The 22300-nt window shown below is 35.4% G+C and overlaps 1 protein-coding gene across 5 annotated transcripts in view; it reads left to right on the forward strand.

The window, feature by feature from the left end:
• The window catches only part of DLG2 (discs large MAGUK scaffold protein 2), a gene marked incomplete at both ends in the record, with an annotated part of 2048692 nt that overhangs the window by 1591190 nt on the left and 435202 nt on the right, over nt 1-22300 (forward strand). For 3 of the 5 annotated variants that reach the window (XM_081281630.1, XM_081281626.1, XM_081281627.1), the window contains one exon: nt 96-251. The exons of the other annotated variants lie outside the window; for them this stretch is intronic. In XM_081281630.1, coding sequence (XP_081137756.1) covers nt 96-251 — 156 coding nt within the window. The remainder of the gene's footprint in view (nt 1-95; nt 252-22300) is intronic. 5 annotated transcript variants of the gene reach the window in all.

A 22300-nucleotide genomic window follows, 5' to 3' on the forward strand; every position in this document is an offset into this window, starting at 1 on the left:
TTTAACTTTTGCATTTGGTGAAATGTTACTGGTTGCATGGTAATTCCTTGTGTGTGCTGACTGTGCATATCTTTTTCTTCCTCTTGTATCACCAGGCCACCGGAACCTGTTTACAGCACTGTGAACAAACTGTGTGATAAGCCTGCTTCTCCCAGGCACTATTCCCCTGTTGAGTGTGACAAAAGCTTCCTTCTCTCAGCTCCCTACCCCCACTACCACCTAGGCCTGCTCCCTGACTCTGAGATGACCAGGTACTGCATGTGCTTCCTCACCTCATCTTCTCGAATTGCATGTGCTTCCACAAGGATGAGTGGGTAGGACCCACCTCTGCTCACTTTCCTTGAACACAACAGCAACATCTTCCCCAAGGTGGAGAGATGTTCTGCTTCTGTGGTGTGGTGGGAGAAATTAAGAACATTGCCTTTTTTTTTTTCTTGGTGTGATCACAGAGCATTCAAATAAGATCACATGATGTTCCACATGTTCTTGATTCCCATACATTTTAATGAGGTATTAATTATATTGTTCCAGAACAATTAATTTTGGAATTTACTTATCACCATTTCCCTTATACAGAAGGATGAAAGAGAAAATTATATTTTTTAATAATTTTTAATAAGTGCTTACTATGCCCCAGTTGTAACTTGGGCATAGATATTATTATTGTCATTTAACATTCTAATTCAAATATTAAATTATTAGTACCATTTAACTGACTCTTGAGATATTAAGCAACATATCCCAAAGTACAGAATTAATTGATTCTGCCTAACTTTATAAAGAACTTGTTCTAAATCTAAAAACTGTATAAATTCTACATTAATATTCTAGAACCTGTGTATGATTAAAAAAAAAAAACAACAACAAACTATCTTCAGAGTAGCCAAAGTCAGAAAGGACAGTAAGCAAAATAGAATCCAATATTCCATAATGTAGTTCCAATTCTATCTAAATTGAGATCCCAATTTTAATATTCTTACACATAATGGGGTGCTTATATAGTTGTGTTTTCAGACATAATATCTTCATAATAATTGCTAGGACTGGAGAAAATACAGGTTGTAGAATGGATATAACAAGAGAGTCTTTTTAGAACCTCATATTTATATACATATTTTTAAATTAGTTTAGTCATCAATTATTGGTCTCCCCAGGGGAATTATATAGCATATTTTATATCTAATATTTCTAGAAATAAACTTAAAAACATAACTTTGACTAATTAGTTGGAGCATTTTCACTGATTTGAATCAATTAAAGCTTACTGGTAATTCGGAACACTTTATGAATATTAATTAAATCAACACAACCAGAGGGAAGTGAAAGGGTGTCACACCGTAGTCAGGACTTTTGACTTATATTTGTTGAGCTCTTCCTCTGCTCCAGCTATTTGTTAAAGCACTTCTTACAAATTATTTTTTTTTCAATCTTCACAGTCACCTTACGTGTTAAATGTTATCATTATCTTCATTTCACAAACACAAGAAAATTGAGACTTGAGAAGTTACCTGATTTGCCAAGATCTTCCACTAGCAAATGACAGAGCTGAGAGTCAGACCCAGGTGACAACTGCCCCAACAGAACTTAGCCCTGCATTGGCACCAGCATGATGGCAGAGACATTTTTGCTCACTGAAAGGATTTCCATCCATTTCTCTTTTCTACCTTTGTCTTATTTCTCGGGTGCAGTGTCAGTGATTTTTTTTTTTAAACCCATGTTTTTTTTTTTTTTTTTAAATGAACATGAAAGTTATAGTGGTTTCTTTGCATCCCACTGGGGATTTTGAAGCATCCCTCCTTAAAAATTCAACAAATAGCAGCTATAGGGTCTACCTCCTGGATATATTTTGATTTTTTTCTTCTTTTTTTCCTTTCTTTCTTATTTTTCAAATTAAAAAATTGCAGTATAATGTTTAGTATGCCTTTTTTAAATTATAAGATCCCAGCAATTCTGATATATATCAGTCCCCAACCTAGAACCACTGCCCCCCACCCTTTGGGAATTCAATTTTCTATTTTAATTGTTTTCGTTAGTTCTTTATTTTTTTATATTATCATATTATTTATTTTATCATCTATAAAAAGTCACACACAAACCAATTCAGTGCCCATGTGACTAGTACACTGATACCAAAAATCTTGATTTCACCCCTCTTAGTTCCTCTTATAGAGTTTTCCAACTCAGTAAATGACACAATGCATTTACCCTTTGCTCAAACCAAAAACTTGAATCATTCTCCATACCTTATTTGCCCTTGTATCCATCATTCAATTTGTCTTCAAGTCCTATTGATTCTACCTCCAAAATGCATCTCAAATCTGTTCACTACCCTCTACTTTTGCTTCCACCACTTTAAACCAAACACCTATCATCTACCACCTACAATAGCCTTCTAATTGGTCTTACCCTTTATACAGCTGGCTTATTCAGAATGAATCCAAAGTGATTTGTTACAATTACAGATCAAATTTCTCTCCTTTTGCATTTGGGATAAAATGCAACCAATAAAAAATTAAATAAATAAATAAATAAAATGAAAGGAAAAATAATAATTAAAAAAAAAGAATGAGATCAAAATTGTAATGGGTTGCACTCCACGTATGTATAATATGTCGAAATACACCCTACTGTTATGTATATCTAAAAACAACAAATAAAAAATAAAAATTTCAAAAAAAAAATTATTAACAGAGCACCCAGGCCCTGCATGATCTAGCACCCGCCTGCCTCTTGAACATCTCATTTCACTCCTCTTTGCTGACCGCAGTGTTCACATCGGCCTTCTATTTATTCACAAAATGTGCTAAATCTCTTCCTCTCTCAAGTGCTTCACACATGCCTCTCCCTCAAACTGAAAAGCTCTCCTTAGACTTTGCCTAATTAACTTCTGGTCATCTTAGATCCAAGCTTGAATTGTACTTCCTCAGATTAGCTACCTAAAAGAGAAAAATCAGGTCCTCCGTTATTTTCTCTCTCTCCCTCCCTCCCCCCACCCCTTTCTCTCTGAACTCTCTCTCTCTCCCTCATGCTCTAAGATTCAAACAATTTATAATTGTGCATTTATGTGTTTTTCAAACTAAATGCCTGCCTGCCATTCTAGCTAGCTCAGTGAGTGGAATTTTATCTGGTTTGGGCATTCTGTATCCCTAACACTCAACACAGTCTTAAGTTTGGCACACCAGGAGCTCCAAATTATTGAGTGAATAAGTAAACATGGAAATAATACCTGCAGGCAAGCAAACTGATGCTTGTTTCAGGAACAGGTCATAGCTCAAGCTGTGCTTTCCCCAGCTCTCAGCCTACATAAAACTACCCCATGAACAAATGATCTATACATGGAAACAGATAATAACCAGAACTCACTTCATGTTGCACTCTGACTTAAATTATTTTAATGGTCAATGTCCACATTATAGATCTATTAGATAACTAAAAAGACTGGGCAATTTGTTTCACAGATTATTTATTTTTTCTCCAATGGAAAATAACCTCTCCAATATCTTGAAAGAAAATATTCTCTTTCAATGTCTTGAAATGCAGCCAACCATGTAGGGGAACATTCAAGAATTCTGGCTCCATTTGCTATACCATCCCTTGCCTTTCTCACTGTATTTTTTAATAACTCATAGAATCTCAGGTAGAGAACAACTCAGCTAGACAAGCCCTTATCTAACTCTAGTAATGCTAAACTAACCCAACTCATTTTCTATAAGTCCATGTCTTATTTCCAATCATAGAAATAAGATAAAAATATTTTGGAATCTTATGCACTAAATGACATAGTATAAGAATATACCAATTCATTCAACCAAGATTTATCAACCACCAGCCAAATGCAAAATACTATACCTGGACAACTTTTTACAAAGCTAAAACATCAACAAAAATATGATGATATGCCTGAACTTTAAGCTGCTGTATGGGATGATGTGTACCTTTTCAGGGCATTGGAAAATTTCCCAGAGTGTATCTCAGAAATGTGCACATATTGAAACAACAGTTCCAGCCTCCAATTAGTATGAGCTAGCTCAATGCAAGTCAGCATGTGAAACTAGGCTTATGTTTGTAACAGTTTAATTCCTAATTATCATTCAGAAAAATACAGTCAAGTCAGTAAAAGAAATGAGTTATTTTATCCATATTCTCTGAGTTTCAATGGGAATACCCGAAGTCTTAGGTCTCTGAGTTGATAACCAATACCCAGGAACAAATTAATTACCTATGTCATTTACTTTTGAAAGGTTCATCCAAAAGAAAACAAAGAAATTGTAAGTTTTCCTTAGGATACACTTTAGCTTACTTTGCACAGTGCCTAAGACTCTCCCTTATGTTTAGAGTTAATAGATTTTTTTTAGACCATGCACAAAGAAGAAATGGGAAGATCTGGGAATAAAACTGAAATTTGAAGTTCATTGAAAAATAGATAACATTACTGTGGGCTCCTGCTAATCTAATATATTTCTTTTTCTTTTTTTTAAAAAAAAAGTAATTGTTGATGTTTAATTGATTTTTCTACTTTGAAAGAACAAATTATTCAACTTTTGATATTCCTAGGTCAAGGAGAATAGTGTTCTTGGCTGTTTTCTTAAAATAAACGGCATATTTTCATTTTTCTTTTACAAAGATGGTCTTAATTATTGTTATTTTGCATTTGAAAAATAGAGCCTGAGATAAAACAGCCAATTAAAATGTATTGGCAGATTTGAGATAGGAAATGCATTCTGAAGCATTATGTGAATATAAAATATTTCTTCTCATTGAGGATAATACATTCATGGAGCTTTTACATACCAGGCATTACTCTGGATGTTTGGGATTCAATGGTGAAAAACACATCATCTCTTCCCTTAATCAGCTCACAGACAAATGATGAATTATTTACTTTGTAATATATAACTGCTAAGAGACCTATTTTTCTAATGTAACTGTAACTCTATAACTATTAAAAGACAAACTTTAGACACATTAAAATTGACTGTTTATTTTAGCAAAGAATATTTCATGAATCAGGCAACACTCAGAATCAGAACAGATTTAGAGACTCCCACAGCAACATGAGCAGAGACCTTTAATAGGCCAAACATAGAAACGAAGAAATCATCTGATTGGTACAATAATGTATCTGCCTTATCTGTGCATGGAGGGACGAGTTGGGTGCTTGTGATCATCTGAAGTCCTGCTATTTGTTATACTTCTAAGTTAGATTTTAGTTTCTTTATTTATTGTTAAAGTTGATTATGTAAGAACTCAAAATATGGAGCCGGGAGTAGTGGTGCATGCCTGTAATCCCAGCCTCAAAGAAGGCCGAGACAGGAGGATCCTCAGTTTGAAATATATATATATATATATATGTATACAGCTTCAAGTTAATGGCCTCATGCTTATTTAAATTATCAGAACTAAAATCAGATTGGTATAAGAGGTGCTAATCAGAGCAGCATGATCTTAGGCTGTCCCTTCTAAAAGAGATATGAATATACACACAGGAATGTCCCCCTTCCACTCCTTGTTTTGCCAACTCTAATCATAGATAATAAGCATTGTCTATGGAAAATAAAATATTTGCTTCTCATATATCCATCTTCCAATATTGCTTATAATTCTGTTCTGCAGAGCTTAGACAACCAACATCTATGATTCCCTTTTTGGAATAGAGTAGAAAGTTGGCAGCCTCAAAACTTCTAGTTTGGAGTCACAAAACAAGATGTGTATCTCACCAGACCCCAATCATGGTGACCTATCTTTGGCAAACTTTCTCTCCTTGAAAACAATAGAAAATATATCTGGACCTTTTCATGTTTTAACAGTCTCAAAACCTATAATTCTGAAATAAAATATAAATCCCAGACCTAATCTATCATAGAAGTGCCTGTGAGTCTCTAAAAGTAAGCAGAGGAATTACCTCCTAACTGTTTTTCTTGCAATTATCAGAAAGACACGGAATTTATCAGTCATAATAAGGAAGAAATATTTTCTAAGTAAAATAAATACCACACAGTAAATCTGATGGTACATAAAAGCACAGTACATCCAGAGACTACCAGTAGCTCTGTGTAGCTAAGGGTGGATGATGAGATTGGAGTTACAAAGGCAGCTGCAAATCACAGAGGGTCTTACTTGCCAGGCTGAGGAATTTGTACTTTATCCTATAGCTGTGGGGAGCTGTTGAAGAGTTTCAAAGCTGAGCAAGGACACCATCTGATTTGTGTTCTTTGGAAGATTGCTCTGTCAGCTCTATGAAAACATTTGAAGTCAGGGAAAATAGTTAGTATGTATATATCATACGATAGGTTTAAAATCCTGAAAAACTGAACTGAGACTATAGAGATATTTACAAATGGATTTAGAATTATTTATCAAATAGCACTTGGTAATTGGCTGTTTCAGGGAAAGAATTCTCTGGCTGAGGGTATTTACTAGATCGTGACCACATTGCCTCCTCTTGAAGTGAGTGTACACTCTTGTCCATAATAACTACACTTAAACAAAGACCTCCTACATGACTATGAAAGTGAAAGGAGACAAAGTATTTCAGGCCTCTCATTTGAGGGGGTGGCAATGTGGTGTTTTACAGAAACAAGAATTCTACCCAAACTGTCTAGGTTCGAGGGCTTTCTTTTGGTCATATTAATGATATACATTTTAACTAAGCACTTTTCTCTCAGAACTTTAATTTTCTTATCAGAAAATAAGGCAAAAAATCATATCTGTGCTATTCCCCTCTCAAAATGGCTGTGAGGATCAAGGGAAATGGAGCCAGTGAGTTATTTTTTTTTTAAGAGAGAGAGAATTTTTTAAATATTTATTAGTTTTTGGTGGACACAACATTTTTATTTTATTTTTTATGTGGTGCTGAGGATCGAACCCAGTGTCCCAGGCATGCCAGGCGAGCGTGCTACCGCTTGAGCCACATCCCCAGCCCCCAAGCCAGTGAATTTTCATCCAGGCACTATCTGCATTAGTCTTTATTAATTGTTTCCATATGCTTATTCTATTTTAAAGCTGCAAGCTTGTGTATATTTATTTTTATTGCTATAACAAATCAGGTGAAAAATACTTATCAGCACAGGTAAATTCCCTGAGGCCATAAGAAAGCCTTTGATGCTAAATTCATCTATCATTCTTAGCAGTCATCCTCGTTGTAAACATAGGCAAAGTAATATAGTTTCCCTTTATATTTACATTTATAGGCTCCCTATAAAAGGTGGTAAGTTTCTAAACTCATGTGTGACTTTAAACTTATATGAGATAATTTTCTTTTGTATCTGCTCATGTAGTACTATTTCTGCCCTGCATATATCTTCTTAGGAATGTGAACAAAACAATAGCTACTCTATGTGGAACAGAGATTAATAATCAGTCAAGGACTCCATATATGTATCTTGTCAGTTCTAATAATGCCAGCAACTTTGCAGAATGTGGGCTTTGATCTAGCAAGTGAAGGGATCTAGACGCTCTACCCAGGGCATGCACACAGCCAAGCTCACGTTCTCATGGAGCCTTAGTGCCACCTGCTCTGCATACCACAGCTTCTCACCCAGTCCTCCTCTCTCTCATCCACTCTGCCTGGGACCTATGGATCCTGAAAGAAGACTTGAGCCTTACACATACTGTTTAATTTGGGAAATAGCACCATTAAAAAAGAAAAAGAAGATGCTTAACAAATCAATGACCTTCTTATGCCCTTAAAAGACTGATATGATCTTAAAAAATTCTTAATTTCATTTTTAATTAAAACCAGGAGAAAAAGCCCTCTAGGCATGGCTCATAAGGCGTAGCCCCTTTCTGAATTTATGCAGCAGCATTTTTTTCAAAGGTTTTTGCTGCCTTTTTGAAGTAGGTGATCACTAAGCCCAATCTGAATTAAGAAAAATAAGGAGAGATTAATTGACTCTCACAAAGGCACAGAGGCTGCTCTTACTGCATTCACTTTTACAGCCAGTTCCCTCTGCAATGTGATCTATGCAAAGATTCATAGTGAAAGAAATATTCTCTAAATAGACACTTTTTAAAAAGTTAATGATCTTGTCTATTGCCCCACTTTTTTTTTAAATATATATATTTTTGGATATTAGGGGAAAATATGCTTTCATTAAGAATTCAATAAAGTTGGGCGGAGGTTGTGGCTCAGTGGTTGAGCGCTTGCTTCACATGCGTGAGATACTGGGTTCAATCCTCAGCACCACATAAAAAATAAATAAATAAAACAAAGATATCATGTCCATCTACAACTAAAAAAAAATTTAAAGAATTCAAAATGTTTTAAAAGCAAAAATTTGTAATTTAAAGACAAACTCATCTTATTCTCTAAACACTTGTGTATTCTGCATGGAAACCCTAGCAGGTAGGATGGCAGTAGAAGGTTCTGTCAGGGTCAAATACCTTGTTATGGCAGAGATGGAAAGTGAACAACGATTGATCTTTGCTCTAAAATTCCTGTTCTTTGATGTTAAAATAACTCTTGAGATGAAGCTATCTAAATTTAATTGATGTGCTTTTTTAAAAAAATTATTTCTCTATTCAGAATGTATGAATATTTTCCCTTAGTTTTAGGTTGTCTTTTTTGTGTGTTTTGAGAACAATCTTTATATTTTAATTGCCATTGTATTACTAGACCAGAGAATAAACACAATTTCAAAAGCAGTCTCCTATGAAGTAATGAGAACATTCTGCACAAAATCACTATAGCAACAAATTGTAGGACTCAGAAAGAATAGAGATAGTATTAAACCATAACACTCATGGCATAGATATTAATTAAATCCATTAATATGTATTGAGTGCTTTTATATGCTAGCACTGTTATGAAAATTTTACATGTACTAACTTATTTTATCTTTAAAACAATCTAAAAAATGTGTATAATTATGCCAATTTTATAGAAAAATGCAGTTCATGATTTGACAAACAAATGGAACAATGAATGAGATGAGATCACTGAAAATGAAGACATCAGGATATATACTTATATTAGTTCTATTTAAGCAGGATTTTGTTTTATTCCTCATGACCAAAATGGTACCCAGCATGTAATTCTAGTACTAACAGGGCTGATGAGTTGGGTGATATTCTTGACTACAATGATAACAATAACAGCAATCACCATTGTATTTGTAATCTTATCACCTACCAGATGGTACTTTTCACAAATCAACTCATTAATCTCCATAATACCCCAAGAAGTTGTGTGTCATTATTTTCCCATTTTGGGGTGGAAAAAAAATGAGGTCTGAAGAAATTAACTTGAGGTCAAACGGGTAAGGTTTAAACCTGAGTAGACTGGCACCAGGATCTAGGTTTTAGCAAATATTTATTGAATGTTGTTCTAGTCCCAGGGGAAGAAAATATTGGGCTCCTGCTAAAATAGTTAGAACTGTTGTCCAAATTTCATTTAGGTCATGAATTCTGCTTGCGAAAAAGGGTACCCCATTTCACTACTGTCAAATCTCTTTCAATAGATGATGGGTAGATAGACAGACAGACAATGAATACATGAATAGGAACTGAGAGTCTAGAGTCAGTGTTAGGGTTTGGGTTCTGCCTCTACAACCTTTTAGCTTTGTAAATTTGAGCAAGTGATTTTTCTGAGCATTAGCTTCCTCATCTGTAAAGCAACAATAGTTGTAGTATTCACCTCATGAGGCTACTCTGAAAATTTAATGATGTTACATATAAAGAGCTTAGAGCAACATCTGTTAGGTATGAAGCAGTCCATAAATTTTAGTTGTCATTATATGTGTGTGTATTAAGTGATATATTATGACCCCTTTGCCACAGATAGATACCTCAGACTGAGATGAGAATGAATTTTGTTCAAGAACAATTGTAGAAGGCTGTTTCCATTCAAGGCCATTCATTCATGGTGAGTTCAGTAAATTGTGAAGGGAGATGAATGGTAGGCTTGGCATTATGGGAGAGGGTCTGTGCAAGTCTGCCTGTGTTGAAAGAGGGAGCTAAGTATTTTAGAGTATAGCATTTGTTATTTTATTTAAAGAATCAAAATTTACCTCTCAGAGCAGAGAAAATAAATCTCTCACTTCAACCCTTTAATTCAGTTCTGCAGACCTTAGGCTCCTGTGAAGTTTAAGAGATTTCTTGAACAGGGTTTTATAATTCAGCAGGGATGTGTGTACCAAACTGAATACAAAAAAACTAAGATCCCTCTATTGCAAAGAAATTGAACATATTGGAGGGTAGAGGGGAATTGTATGGCCGACTTTAAAAGGAGGAGGGAATATTGGGCTCCTGCTAAAACAGTTAGAACTGTTGTCCAAATTTCAAAAGGATCTCCTTCCTCTGTATGAAGGACATGCATGCCATGGCCTATTGTACAGGAAACAGCATTCAGACTTTACTTCAACCCTGGCTCCTCCCCTTTACAAAGTTTCTTGTGGACATTCTATCTAATAGAACAGATTGATGAAACACTGTGTGGATAAGAAATGAGAATCTGATTTCTCTTTGTTATTTCCATCCCTATCAAATTCATCTAATGTTCTTCCTTTCTTATGTCTCTGTCATAACCCTGAGGATATCCTTGTGTCAACCTTATAGGTTAAAGGATAACAAAAGGCTCATATAAGTTCAGAGACAGAGGGGTCCCACGGATGGATCAAACAATTTAGTAGACCTTTATATTTTACAGAAGAGGAAGCTACCAGTCATACTGAAAATGTGTAATAAATGCTTGTTTTAGGGTAAGTACTTCTAAAGATACATGATCCAGATGTGGATAAATCCTGTTCTCAGAAAGATTAGTGACCACTAGACCTAGATGGTTTATTTGGGGGCTGTAGTAAACAGACATCTATAATTTTTTTAAAGTTTAAGGATTTATTGTGAATTGTATATGTGAATTATATGTGACAAGTATATGTGAATTTTAATTAACTTTCATTATATAATAGTAGCCTTATTTATTTTTGACCTGGTCTCTTCTGAAACTACAGATTTTATTTCTTGAGAGCTGACATTCAGAGATTCATGGTGTGAAATTTGAAGGTCAGATGATACCCAGTTTTCCTTCCAGTTTCTCCCACTCTCATCTGAATAATTAATTCCTTGTTAAGTTCTTACTAATCTTCCAAAGAGTGGAATCCATGTTAGCGCTAGGCCTTAGGCTACATTGGGCATGGAAAGTAGCTATGGGAAGAAAAAATAAGCCTCTGACCAGATTCCTCCTATTATCATTGCTGAAATTCTAAGACTCTTCTTTTCTCCCTTCACCAAGGGACCCATAGATTGTCCTAGATAAGCATTTCCACACTCCTGCGCTACAACTTTTTTCTCATTGTTTACCTGTAGGATATACCTCACTTAGAGCAATGTACCTAAGTCCTATCACACTTGTCATGTTCCAGCCCCTTAGATGACATTTGTTCAGATACAGATCTCCTTTCTCACTGTTGGCCATGTTGGCGCTCCATGCTAGTTTGAACTTCTAGGATCACAATGCTGTCTGATAGAGGCAAAGCAAGAAGCTTGACGTCATTTTTGCAAAGGTGTTTTTGACAGAGACTTCCCCCACCTGGAAAGCTCCTTCATAGTTACAAGTTTCATGTTACTTCATGGAGATCCTCCTTCTGTCCCTGAATGGGTATCAGTTCTAGCAGGAGGGGAGGAGGTCCCCCTTGACCAAATTCAACTCAATGGCCTTCCCCATTTCAACTTCAATCATCCAGAGAAGCTCCATTGCTGTCCCAGACAACTTTGCCCTGATTTTTATATTGGAACCTATTCCTCTGGAATCCTTATGACCCACAAAAAGCAGCCTCTAATCCAAACTCTTTCCCCAGCAGAGAAATAGAAAAGACAGACACAGACTTTATTATTATTATTGATTTTTTAAAAAAATACATGACAACACAATGCATTACAATTCTTATTACACATATAGAGCACAATTTTTCATATCTCTGGTTGTATACAAAGTATATGCACACCAATCCGTGTCTTCATACATGTACTTTGTATAATGATGTACATCACATTCCACCATCCTTGCTAACCCCCTGCCCCTCCCTTTCCCTCTCACCCCTATACCCTATCTAGAGTTTATCTATTCTTCCTATGCTCCCCCTCCCTACCCCACTATGAGTCAGTCACCTTACATCAGAGAAAACATTTGGCATTTGTTTTGGGGGAGATTGGCTAACTTCACCTAGCATTATCTTCTCCAACGTCATCCATTTACCTGCAAATGCCATGATTTTATTCTCTTTTATTGCTGAGTAATATTCCATTGTGTATATATGCCATATTATCCATTTAAGGACATTTAGTTTGGTTCCACAGTTTAGCTATTGTGAATTATGCTGCTATAAACATTGATGATGTGGCTGTGTCCCTGTAGTATGCTGTTTTTAAGTCCTTTGGGTATATAGACCAAGGAGAGGGATAGCTGGGTCAAAAGGTGGTTCCATTCCCAGTTCTCCAAGGAATCTGAATTCTGCTTTCCATATTTGCTGCACCAATTTGCAGTCCCACCAACAATGTATGAGTGTACTTTTCCCCCCACATCCTCGCCAACACTTATTATTGTTTGTCTTCAAAATAGTTGCTATTCTGACTGGAGTGAGTCTTATTAAGAAAGTTGTGGCCAAATCCCACATGATAAAGATTAGGGACTCCTTTTTTTCTATTAGATGCAGAGTCTCTGGTTTAATTCCTATGTCCTTGATCCACTTGAGTTGAGTTTTGTGCATGGTGAGAGATAGGGGTTCAATTTCATTTTGTTGCATATGGATTTCCAGTTTTCCCAGCAATATTTGTTGAAGAGGTTATCTTTTCTCCAATACATGTTTTTGTCACCTTTGTCTAATGTAAGATAATTATAATTTTGTGGGTTCTTCTCTGAGACACAGACTTTTTTTAATTGAGCATAATTAACATTCAGTTTCAGGAGCACCATCTTTTTGTTAAGGTTGTTTCATTTGTACTCAATATGAAATAACACCATATATGCTGTGGTGAAGTCACATCATGTGTGGATGACTCTAACATGTCCTAGAAGGGTTGGGTCATTGTAATGTGCACTGTTGGACTTTCGAAGGTATGGTCAAGTACACTTCTCATCAACTCTGCTTGACCCTGTGAAAGGTAATAAAACAAAAATCAATTCAGTAAACTTAGAGGATTGAAAAGGAACAGATTAAGATGTGCAAAAGGACTTTATTTTCAGCACCAGTCACTCTGAAAGTTTGCTTAGCATGCTAAGTAAATGTCAGTGCTTGGCAAGGTGAAGGTAATTTCCATGCCCTTTCTCTAATGTTCTTTCTGCCAACTATAAATGAAAAGAAAGGGGAAGAAAAATGCATTGCAAATAAACCATCCTAAGGGCCCCACATATCATTAAATCATAGAATATGTGACCATAAAAGGTTAGAAAAGATTGTATCCAAACCCTTAAAATTTTGAGAAAATATTAATCAAGCAAAATCAAAAGATATATCCTAAACCTCACTGTCACACAAGTGGTGTGTTGCAGATAGAGAACTCGGGTCAGAGACATCAGGTACCCTTGCTTTTTCTCACACACAAGCTTATAAATTCAACTGAATGCAGTCTTTTGATTGTGGGAAGGTTTTAAACCATAGACCAAGCCTGCAAGGAAACAGGACTGTTACCTCAGGGAAACAGTACCTTGAGAGAAGTTGGATTGAGCTGGAGAGAGGAATTGTGGTTTGCTTTATACAATTGTGAGTTGATTTAATTACTTTAATATATATGTTTTAGTTTTGTTAAGACTCCTCCATATAGACTTAGCAATTCCACTCATAGGTTTTCATTTCTCTTTTTTATACACCTATGTCTATGCAAAACTTATTCATAAATGCTCGTAGCAACAGTGTTTACGATATTTAAAAAGTAAAAATAACCCAAATGCCCATCACCTGACAAATGAATAGATGGTATGTGTTGAGTCTAGCCAGTGGAATATTATTCAAACAGAAAAGGGAATGAAGTACCTTTTCTGCAGCATGAGTGAACCTTGAAAAAGCTAAATGTAAACAAAAGTCAGTCACAAAGGATGGTTCCATATTGTATGGTTCCATTCGTATGAAATGTTCACAATTGGGCAACCTATAGAGGCAGAAAGTGACTTAGTGATTGTCTAGGACTGAAGGGAGAGGTTGTGGGAATTGGAAGCAAATGATAATGGGTATAGGGTTTCTTTGGGGGGGAAGGTAATGAAAATATTTTAAAATGAAACTATGATAATCGTTGCACAAATAAGAGCAAATGCCTGATGAATTTATGGTATTAACTTATCTCAATAAAACTGTTAAAATTCATTTAAAAGTTAAATAATTCCTATAGCAACAATGAATTAAGATTATACCCTCATGACATTAAATATTCAGATACAAATAATATAAATAATGGACTATTACTCAGCCATAAAAAATGAAATTATGTCATTTGTCAGTAAATAGATGAAATAGGAGATTAGCATACTTAGTGAAAAAAGCCAAAAAAACAAATGCTAAATTTTCTCTCTGATATGTGGATGCTAACATACAATAATGGGAGGGGAGAGAAGAATAGAAGTTCATTGGATTAGACAAAAGAAAATGAAAGGAATGGTGGGGGATGGGGATAGGAAAGACAGTAGAATGAATTGGACATAATTTTCCTATGTTCATATGTGAATACACAACCAGTGTAACTCCACATGTGTACAACCACAGGGATGAGAAGTTATACCCCATGTGTGTGTGTGTGTGTGTGTGTGTGTGTATGTATGTGTGTGTGTATATATATATATATATATATATATATATATATATATATATATATAATGTCTAAATATACTCTACTATCATGTATATCTAAAAAGAAAAAAAATATATATAAACCCACTTGAAAGTTTAGACAATTTGTCTATGACAGATGATTCAAATAATAAATTATCCAGAAGAATTAGAAGTTCTCAGAATTAGAGGTTACTTTTAAAAAGTAGATTTAATAAATATATATATAGTTCTCATTTACTAAGTACTACTTTTTGTTGTATGCTCTGCAAACATGGTTACTAATTCCCACAATTAACTTACACAATAGTTATTTCTATTCCTGTTTTATTGATAGACAATATTTGGTGGAGCTGAGATGTATACCTACTTCTATTTGCTTTATTATTATATCACAACCTCTATCTTTCAACAAAAGTAATTGTTGTACTGCCCTTCGCAGCTAGATGAGTCCTCTATAGAATCTCTCCTTCTTTATATCCACTTACTCTTCAGAGCAATAGAGCTAAGTTTTGCTCCTAAGCCTCTACCAAAATAATTTTAACCAAGGCTATGAAGATACTTTGTTTCCAAATCCAGTGGAAACTTTTTAGTCTATGGCAAATGTATATTTTTCTATGCTTGCCTTCTGTGACTTGCTCTTTCCTGAACTCCTCACCTTTTTTTACTTCGCAGTCCTACTACCAGATTCATAGCTTCCCTTTCATCTAGAACTTACTCTTCTCTGAATCTTTAGACATGTCCTCTTCTCCTCATCTCTTATTTGTCTATTTCACCTACCATGGCTTCTCTTCCAACTCTTGCCTTCCTCCCCAGCCTCCCCAGTGGAAAATATACATGTATACAAAGTTAGTTCCTGCTATGTTTCTATGTCTTTCATCTCTGTATCTGCAACTAGATCTTATCATGGTTCTATTTTATACCTCTAAATACCTACTGAACATCTATCCTCAAATGCCCTAAAGCATATCAAAAAGTGCAATCATTGTCTTTGACTTTTGGATTATTGGCTTATGTTACATTCACTGTCTAAATAGCCATCAGTAATGTGATATAGTCTATGAGAACATGTTCTTGGATTCAGATCCTGACTTTACTCCTCAGCTATGTGCAGTCTTTTTACATCTTAGCTTCCTTAAAATGTAAAATGGGAATAAGAAGAATATCTCACAGTCACTATGAGAGTTAATGAGTCTCTATGTGAAAAGGGCCTGGCCCATGGTAAGCTAAGTACTTCTAAGGTATAGCACCGGCACATTTTTCCAGCTTCTTCCTACCAATTCATCTTAAATTGATTTCTAAGTGTCCTCTCAATGTGTCTTTAATATCTCTTGAATGATCTTTAGAAAATCATTCTACATTACTTCTACTCTAGATCCATCTAGAATCATTGCTCATCAGAAGTACTTATCATCTTGTTTTCACCACAACTCATGCACCTTCAACGCATGCCACACCCTATAGCCCTTCTGAACCTTCTAAAATGCAGCTCTGCTTGTCATTTCCCTGGTTAATTCTCCATTCCCCCACATGACCTTTCTTTTAGTCATACCACTCTTACTTGCAATTCTTGGAAAAATAACAAAGACAAAAACATATGTCACCATCTCTCTTACTTTGAGGTCTTTGTCCATGCTTCTTCCATTCTTAACTACTCCTTCCTGTTATATCAGGCACACATACCATTCTCCTGGCCACTGCAGTGCCAGCTCCTACCCACAAGTATATTCACACTCATAACTGAAATAAGCCCCAAAAGTGCATCTTCTGTGCTGGTTCCAAAAACCTTCCCTCAGCCTGGGTGATAGGGCCCTCCTTCATCTTCCTCAAGTTATAGGAGTCAGCCTACTTTGTTATTATTATTATTTGATTTCCTTTTCTTTCTTATCCACCAGACTGTGAGGCTTTTAAACTGTTTTAATCATTTCCTCTGTTTCCAGTATCCAGCAATGTGCTTGACAAATATCCAGTTCTTGATTTTTTTTTTAAAAAAAGCTAATAAAATATTTAAATCATTATTCATTTACTTATTCCAGTAAGTATAAAGAAAGCCCTATATTTAGTGATCCTGTGACAGGCTTTGTGCTCTGCATTGAGAATACAAAGAAAAATTAGACATAGTTCTTTCTTAAAGGGATTCCCAACTTAATAGAAGAAACCACAGCAGATAGAAAATCAATTCTAATCTTATACAACAAGTTCTATAATAGACTACATGTGCTGAGAGGGTATCAAGAAAATAATATGTTAATTTATTAACATGATTAAAATAGGAGAGAATTTAAGGGATGTACAGAAAGAGAAAGTGATTCAGAAGTTTGCAGGATATTAACTAACGAGGTGAGGTGATTACATTCAATTTGAAATAAAAGAGAGGGATTTTTTTTGAAAATAAGCGTAACTCTCCCTGCTTTGCTGTTTTTTCTTTTACTATTACCTGGTTAAGTTCTTCCCCAACCTTTGACAGAACGAGAGACATACTAAAACCGTATGTTTTATATGAGTTTAATAAGTCACTGTTTTCTCATAATCAAATTCATAGACTAGACCTGGTTAGTGGCCAAATTTTTACTGGTCTGGGAAAATGTAAAAAAAGAACTTGCAATGTACAAATTTCAATATTGGATTGCCCATCGTCCTTCCTCAGAAAGAATCCTTCTTAAGATTTTAATCTTCTTATAATTTTAATGCTAAAATATTTTATTTTATGAAATTATATGATAACAAATTAATGTTATATTAATTTAAATTTAAATATTTCTTATAATTGTGCACTCTTAGCATAGCTCCAGGTTACCCTCTCAAATCAGCTAGCACTTTTTCTCTGGGGCTATTGTTTAGTACCCCTCTTCTACCTCTGGGGGACACCGTGTTTGGGCACACTACAGTTTTGACTATGGACCCTCCCTTTCCAAAAGACCTTGAATTCAGGCTTTGCAGCTAGCAGGCTAGAAACATGGGATCCTCAAATAAGAAAGAACTTAAATATGACAAATCACTTATAAATTTGATAGTTATCATACATAGTAATCATCAATAATATCACTTTAATGTGAACTTTCAGTTTTGTGATTAAAACCTTGTCATTAAAACCTTTCATATCTCTTCATTCTGCAAAGTAAAATCCACACATTTTAATGACAATTTTATTTTTCTTCCTTTTTTCTACCCATCTAGTGATGATATATAATTGCCTTGATCTGCTGTTGGCCCGCCAGCAAATGACATTATATAAATACAAAAATATGATTCCAATTTTTGCTTTTGTGCTGTATTTGTTAATGCTTGTTAATTCTTTTTTCTTTCTACTGCTTCAAACTGCTTATATTATAAACTTTTGGGTATAAATTAACAAGTTCTCTCTATAACCTTCAAAACTCCAAAATAAGGAAACACATTTCATAATCGCACTATCCAAAGAAACTTTTTGCTTTTCATTTGGAAACAGGCAAAAAGAGTGTAATTTTATTCCTTCTGGGGTTTTGCTCTAAATTGATCCCTCAGTATTTCAGTTGATTCATTACACAATGCTAGCCTTATGAATGAATATTTTTGGTAGCTTTGATCCTGCTAGATAGAAAAGTAAAGCAATTTAATAGCTCCATGTTATTAAATATTAGAAGGCTAACATGTTGGAAAATTGGGTTGAAAATCATAATGGAAACAAAGACCAGCCGTAACACCTGGAGTGGATAATTTTGCTGTAAAACCAACATTCTCAAATTTTACCCATTAACACTGTGTATAGAGAGGAGCTGGTCTGAAGCCCAAAGGAAAAATCCCACACAATAAACAGAAATGAACAATAAAAACAACAACAAAAACTAGTTCACAAAAACAATCAAAGACAAGGTGCTGAGGAGCAGAAAATTATAGGTTTAATCTGCTAGTATGAAGCTTTAGCCTGGCAGAAAATAACCATGGCAAAAGCAATATAGAATGATAAGAGAATTATTCTATATTAAATATAAAATTATACACCTAGACACACTAAGCCTATACCTTTGATCTGGATTGTCATTAACTTCTTAATTCAGGCAGGTCTCTCTACTGTGACCTTCATTCCCTTGCTCCTTCTCTTGTGCCTCTGCCCATACTCTCTCTCTGTACTAGTGGCTTTCCTCATTGCCTGATTTTCCAAATTCTAATGACATACCCAAATCTATCTCAAGTCATTGCCACTTCTATCAGTTCTTCCCTGAACATTCGCACCTATGTGACTCTGTATCTTATCTGAACTCATGCCATTTATCTATCCTCTAGGCCCCATTACTATTTCCTAGTTAAAGATTATTTTAGGTTATTTTCAAGTCATTCATTTCAATGGTCTGGTCTTACTAACCGCATTTTAAATCATTTGAATATAGAGACACTTAGCATTAATTAGATAGTGTCCCCCCAAACTCTAGAATAGTGCAAAACACATAGTAGGTACTGAAACCCTCAATATATCATCTTCAGTAATCCCTGTTGTGGAGGCATCATTGCTATTAGAGGGAGCAATAGCAACTGAAACGTATTATCAAACCATCAGTATGAAAATCATATTTTGCTTTAAGTTAAAATCATCATACTTCACATTTGAATAATCTTGTAGGATAAATTAAAACTACTAAGAAAACAAGTTCCCAGTGTTGCTTGCAGGACCTGTTCATTTGATGTTAATCTCATAGGACCTTGACCCCTGTAGAAGAAGAAAGTAAATCTAATGAAAACACTATCCATTAGCCAAGTGCTTTCTTAGTTTGAGAGTTGTCAGCTTTGAGGTCATCATGTGTCAACTTGACAACTCCAAAACCCTTCTGTCTTAGAAGTAGACCTCTCTGCTTATATCACAGTGCAGTGTGCGTGTGCTTCTGCAATGCACATTAGCGTCTCAAATCGTCCATTATAATACTCAACAACAGCAATTCTCCTGCAGGTTTGACACCTTTTCTGTCCAACTTTTCAATCTAGTCTGCATTTCACTTTGTTGATTTACTCTGTTGGGTTTATTACTAAACTTTTCATTTAATTTAATGACTAACAGAGGACTCAGATAAAATTCTTTGTCCCTTTTTTAGAGCCGAGCATAATTAGTCACATCTCCCACATCTTCAGATAGAAAATTTAATTAGACTCTTTAGTGGATCACTTTCTAGGGCACAAACAGGACATAGAGACATTGAGGCTGCCTTCTTGAAACAAAGAGAGAATCTTTCCAGACTCTCTTGGTGTTGATCTGTATCAAATGTTTCAGAGGAAGGTTGAACTAGAAGATAAACCTATGATGTATAAACCCTTGTGCAACATTATCACAGGGATCAAAGTCCTTTTTCTCAACAAGTAATCTTTAATGAAGCATAACAATGACCCTTGTAGTTTCTCAGTCAGTTTGGAACAAGTCTGTTCTTTCCAGGTGTTTAATATCTCTTTCTTTCTTTTCCTCATAAATTTGAAATTGACATCAGTAAATCTAAAATGTTAAACTTTGTTTTACAACAACACATAATTCCTCTGTCTCCTACTTTTTACTGCCTCATGATGACTTCACAGCTTTTCCCCACAGATCTCTGCTTTCTAACTATTCACCACAGTGAAGGAAGCAAATCCTCAGACAGTCACATTGTCAGTCAGTGCTACCAGTCTGCCCTAAGATGGTACTCAACTTATTGCTAGAAATTCCTCATTTCCCTCATTAATTAGCATTTGCAAATCCTTTGCAGATGGGTAAAACCATAGCATATCAGCATTGAAAGGAGCTTCAGGAATTATGTTTCAGTATTCCCCATTGTACAGATGGGAAAACAGTCCCAGGAAAGGGAAAATGGCTTGCCCAAGATTGCATAGCAACTTGACAATAAACATTCTGTAGAAAGCAAAGGTCATGTTGCTTTCACTCCAGTTGCATTTTGACACTCAACACTGAAATCTCTTTTTTTAAAATTTGTCCTTTTTAGCTATATATGACAGTATAATCTAATTTGATATATTTATACAACATAAAATATATCCTATTCTAATTAGGATCTCAGTCTTCTGGATGTACACAATCTTGAGATTCACAGTGGTGTATTCATATATGTACATATGAAAGTTATGACAGATTTATTCCACTATCTTTCCTGTTCCTATCCCCCACCCTTCTCTTCATTCCCCCTTGTCTAATATCTTGAATATTGAGTGATGTGACACCTTGTATTTCCTTTAGTTCCTTTAAATTGACATTTGGTGAGGCAAGGAAACAAAGTCTGCAGAGACTATAGAAGCTGCACATGGGGTCCCTCCGGTCACTGACCTTCTCCCAACTTCCATGAGCAGTGACTTTCAATTCAACAAATACTTATTGAGAAATAAGTAACAAATACTTACTGTTCTAGAACTATGTCAGATGATTGTGGGAAGATTATATTTGACCTCCAGGACAATCTAATGGTGGTTGTGAGGCAAGGAAAATATGCCATATGTATTTTATATGTGTATGTGAATGGGGCCTACATCTTGGCTATAGTAAAAGAGAAAAAAGGTGGGGGAAACAGATATCTAACCAATGGAATGTGCTATAGGAGGTCCCAAGAGGTGCAAGGGTGGGAGCAGATTTTCAGTGCTAGGAGTTTAGCTCATGTGGGACAGTTCAACAGTGAGAAGACAATGCTGGTATATAAGGCCAATGGAAAAAAAAAAAGTTAGGTGAAATGAGTTGTATAAAAGGAGTGGAAATGAGAAATCATGCATAACCTCATTCACTCATACATACATTCAGTGATAATTTATTAAATGCTAACTCTGCACCAAGTGGCATTAGAAGTTGGGATACTTAGATGAAAAATTGTGTCTCCTTACCTCAGGGGATTTATACTCTAGGTGAAACTTCTCAAACTCTAGTGTGCATGAGAAGTTCCATTTCTGGAGAGCTCTCGAGAGATGCTGATTTTACAGGTACTTGAATCATACTTTTAAGTATCAATAAACTTGCTTATAAAGAGGTGGTAAGGGCATAATATGACAATAGCCATAATAAAGGCAAGTCCAAAGAGGCTTAGGAACACAGGATTGGAGGTTCTGGCAGCATTTGTCTGGGTGGCTCAGGAGAAGGGCATGTGCCTGGCTGTCACAGACAAAGCTATACCCACAGGCTAGAGCTAGATGTAAATAGAGGGTCTCAAAAACACCAGAACAGGAAGGAGTTCAAGGCTCGCTTAGGAACACCTTGCCACTTCTTCTGAGCATTCTTTTCTTCCTTCATGAGTAGTGTCAGGAAGAGATTATAATATTAAGAATAATAACTGGTAGTTATTGAGCACTAAGATGAGCCAGCCTAAGCTAAGCATATTACATCCATGAGTTCATTTGACCCTTGTGATCATCCTATGAAGTAAGTTATTATCCTTCCTATTCTCATATTCTCTTATTCGCTTTTTCAGATTAAAGAAAGTGCATAATATTGAGGCTTATAGAGAATATCTGAGTATTTAACAATAATTTTTGTTCAACTTCAAGACACCTGTCATTAGAATTCACTCAGAACCAAAGAAAGGCCCCATGATCTTTCATTCTCTATTCTCTAC

This window comes from Spermophilus citellus (genome assembly GCF_964194105.1).
Source record: "Spermophilus citellus genome assembly, chromosome: 2".
Classification (NCBI taxonomy): domain Eukaryota; kingdom Metazoa; phylum Chordata; class Mammalia; order Rodentia; family Sciuridae; genus Spermophilus; species Spermophilus citellus.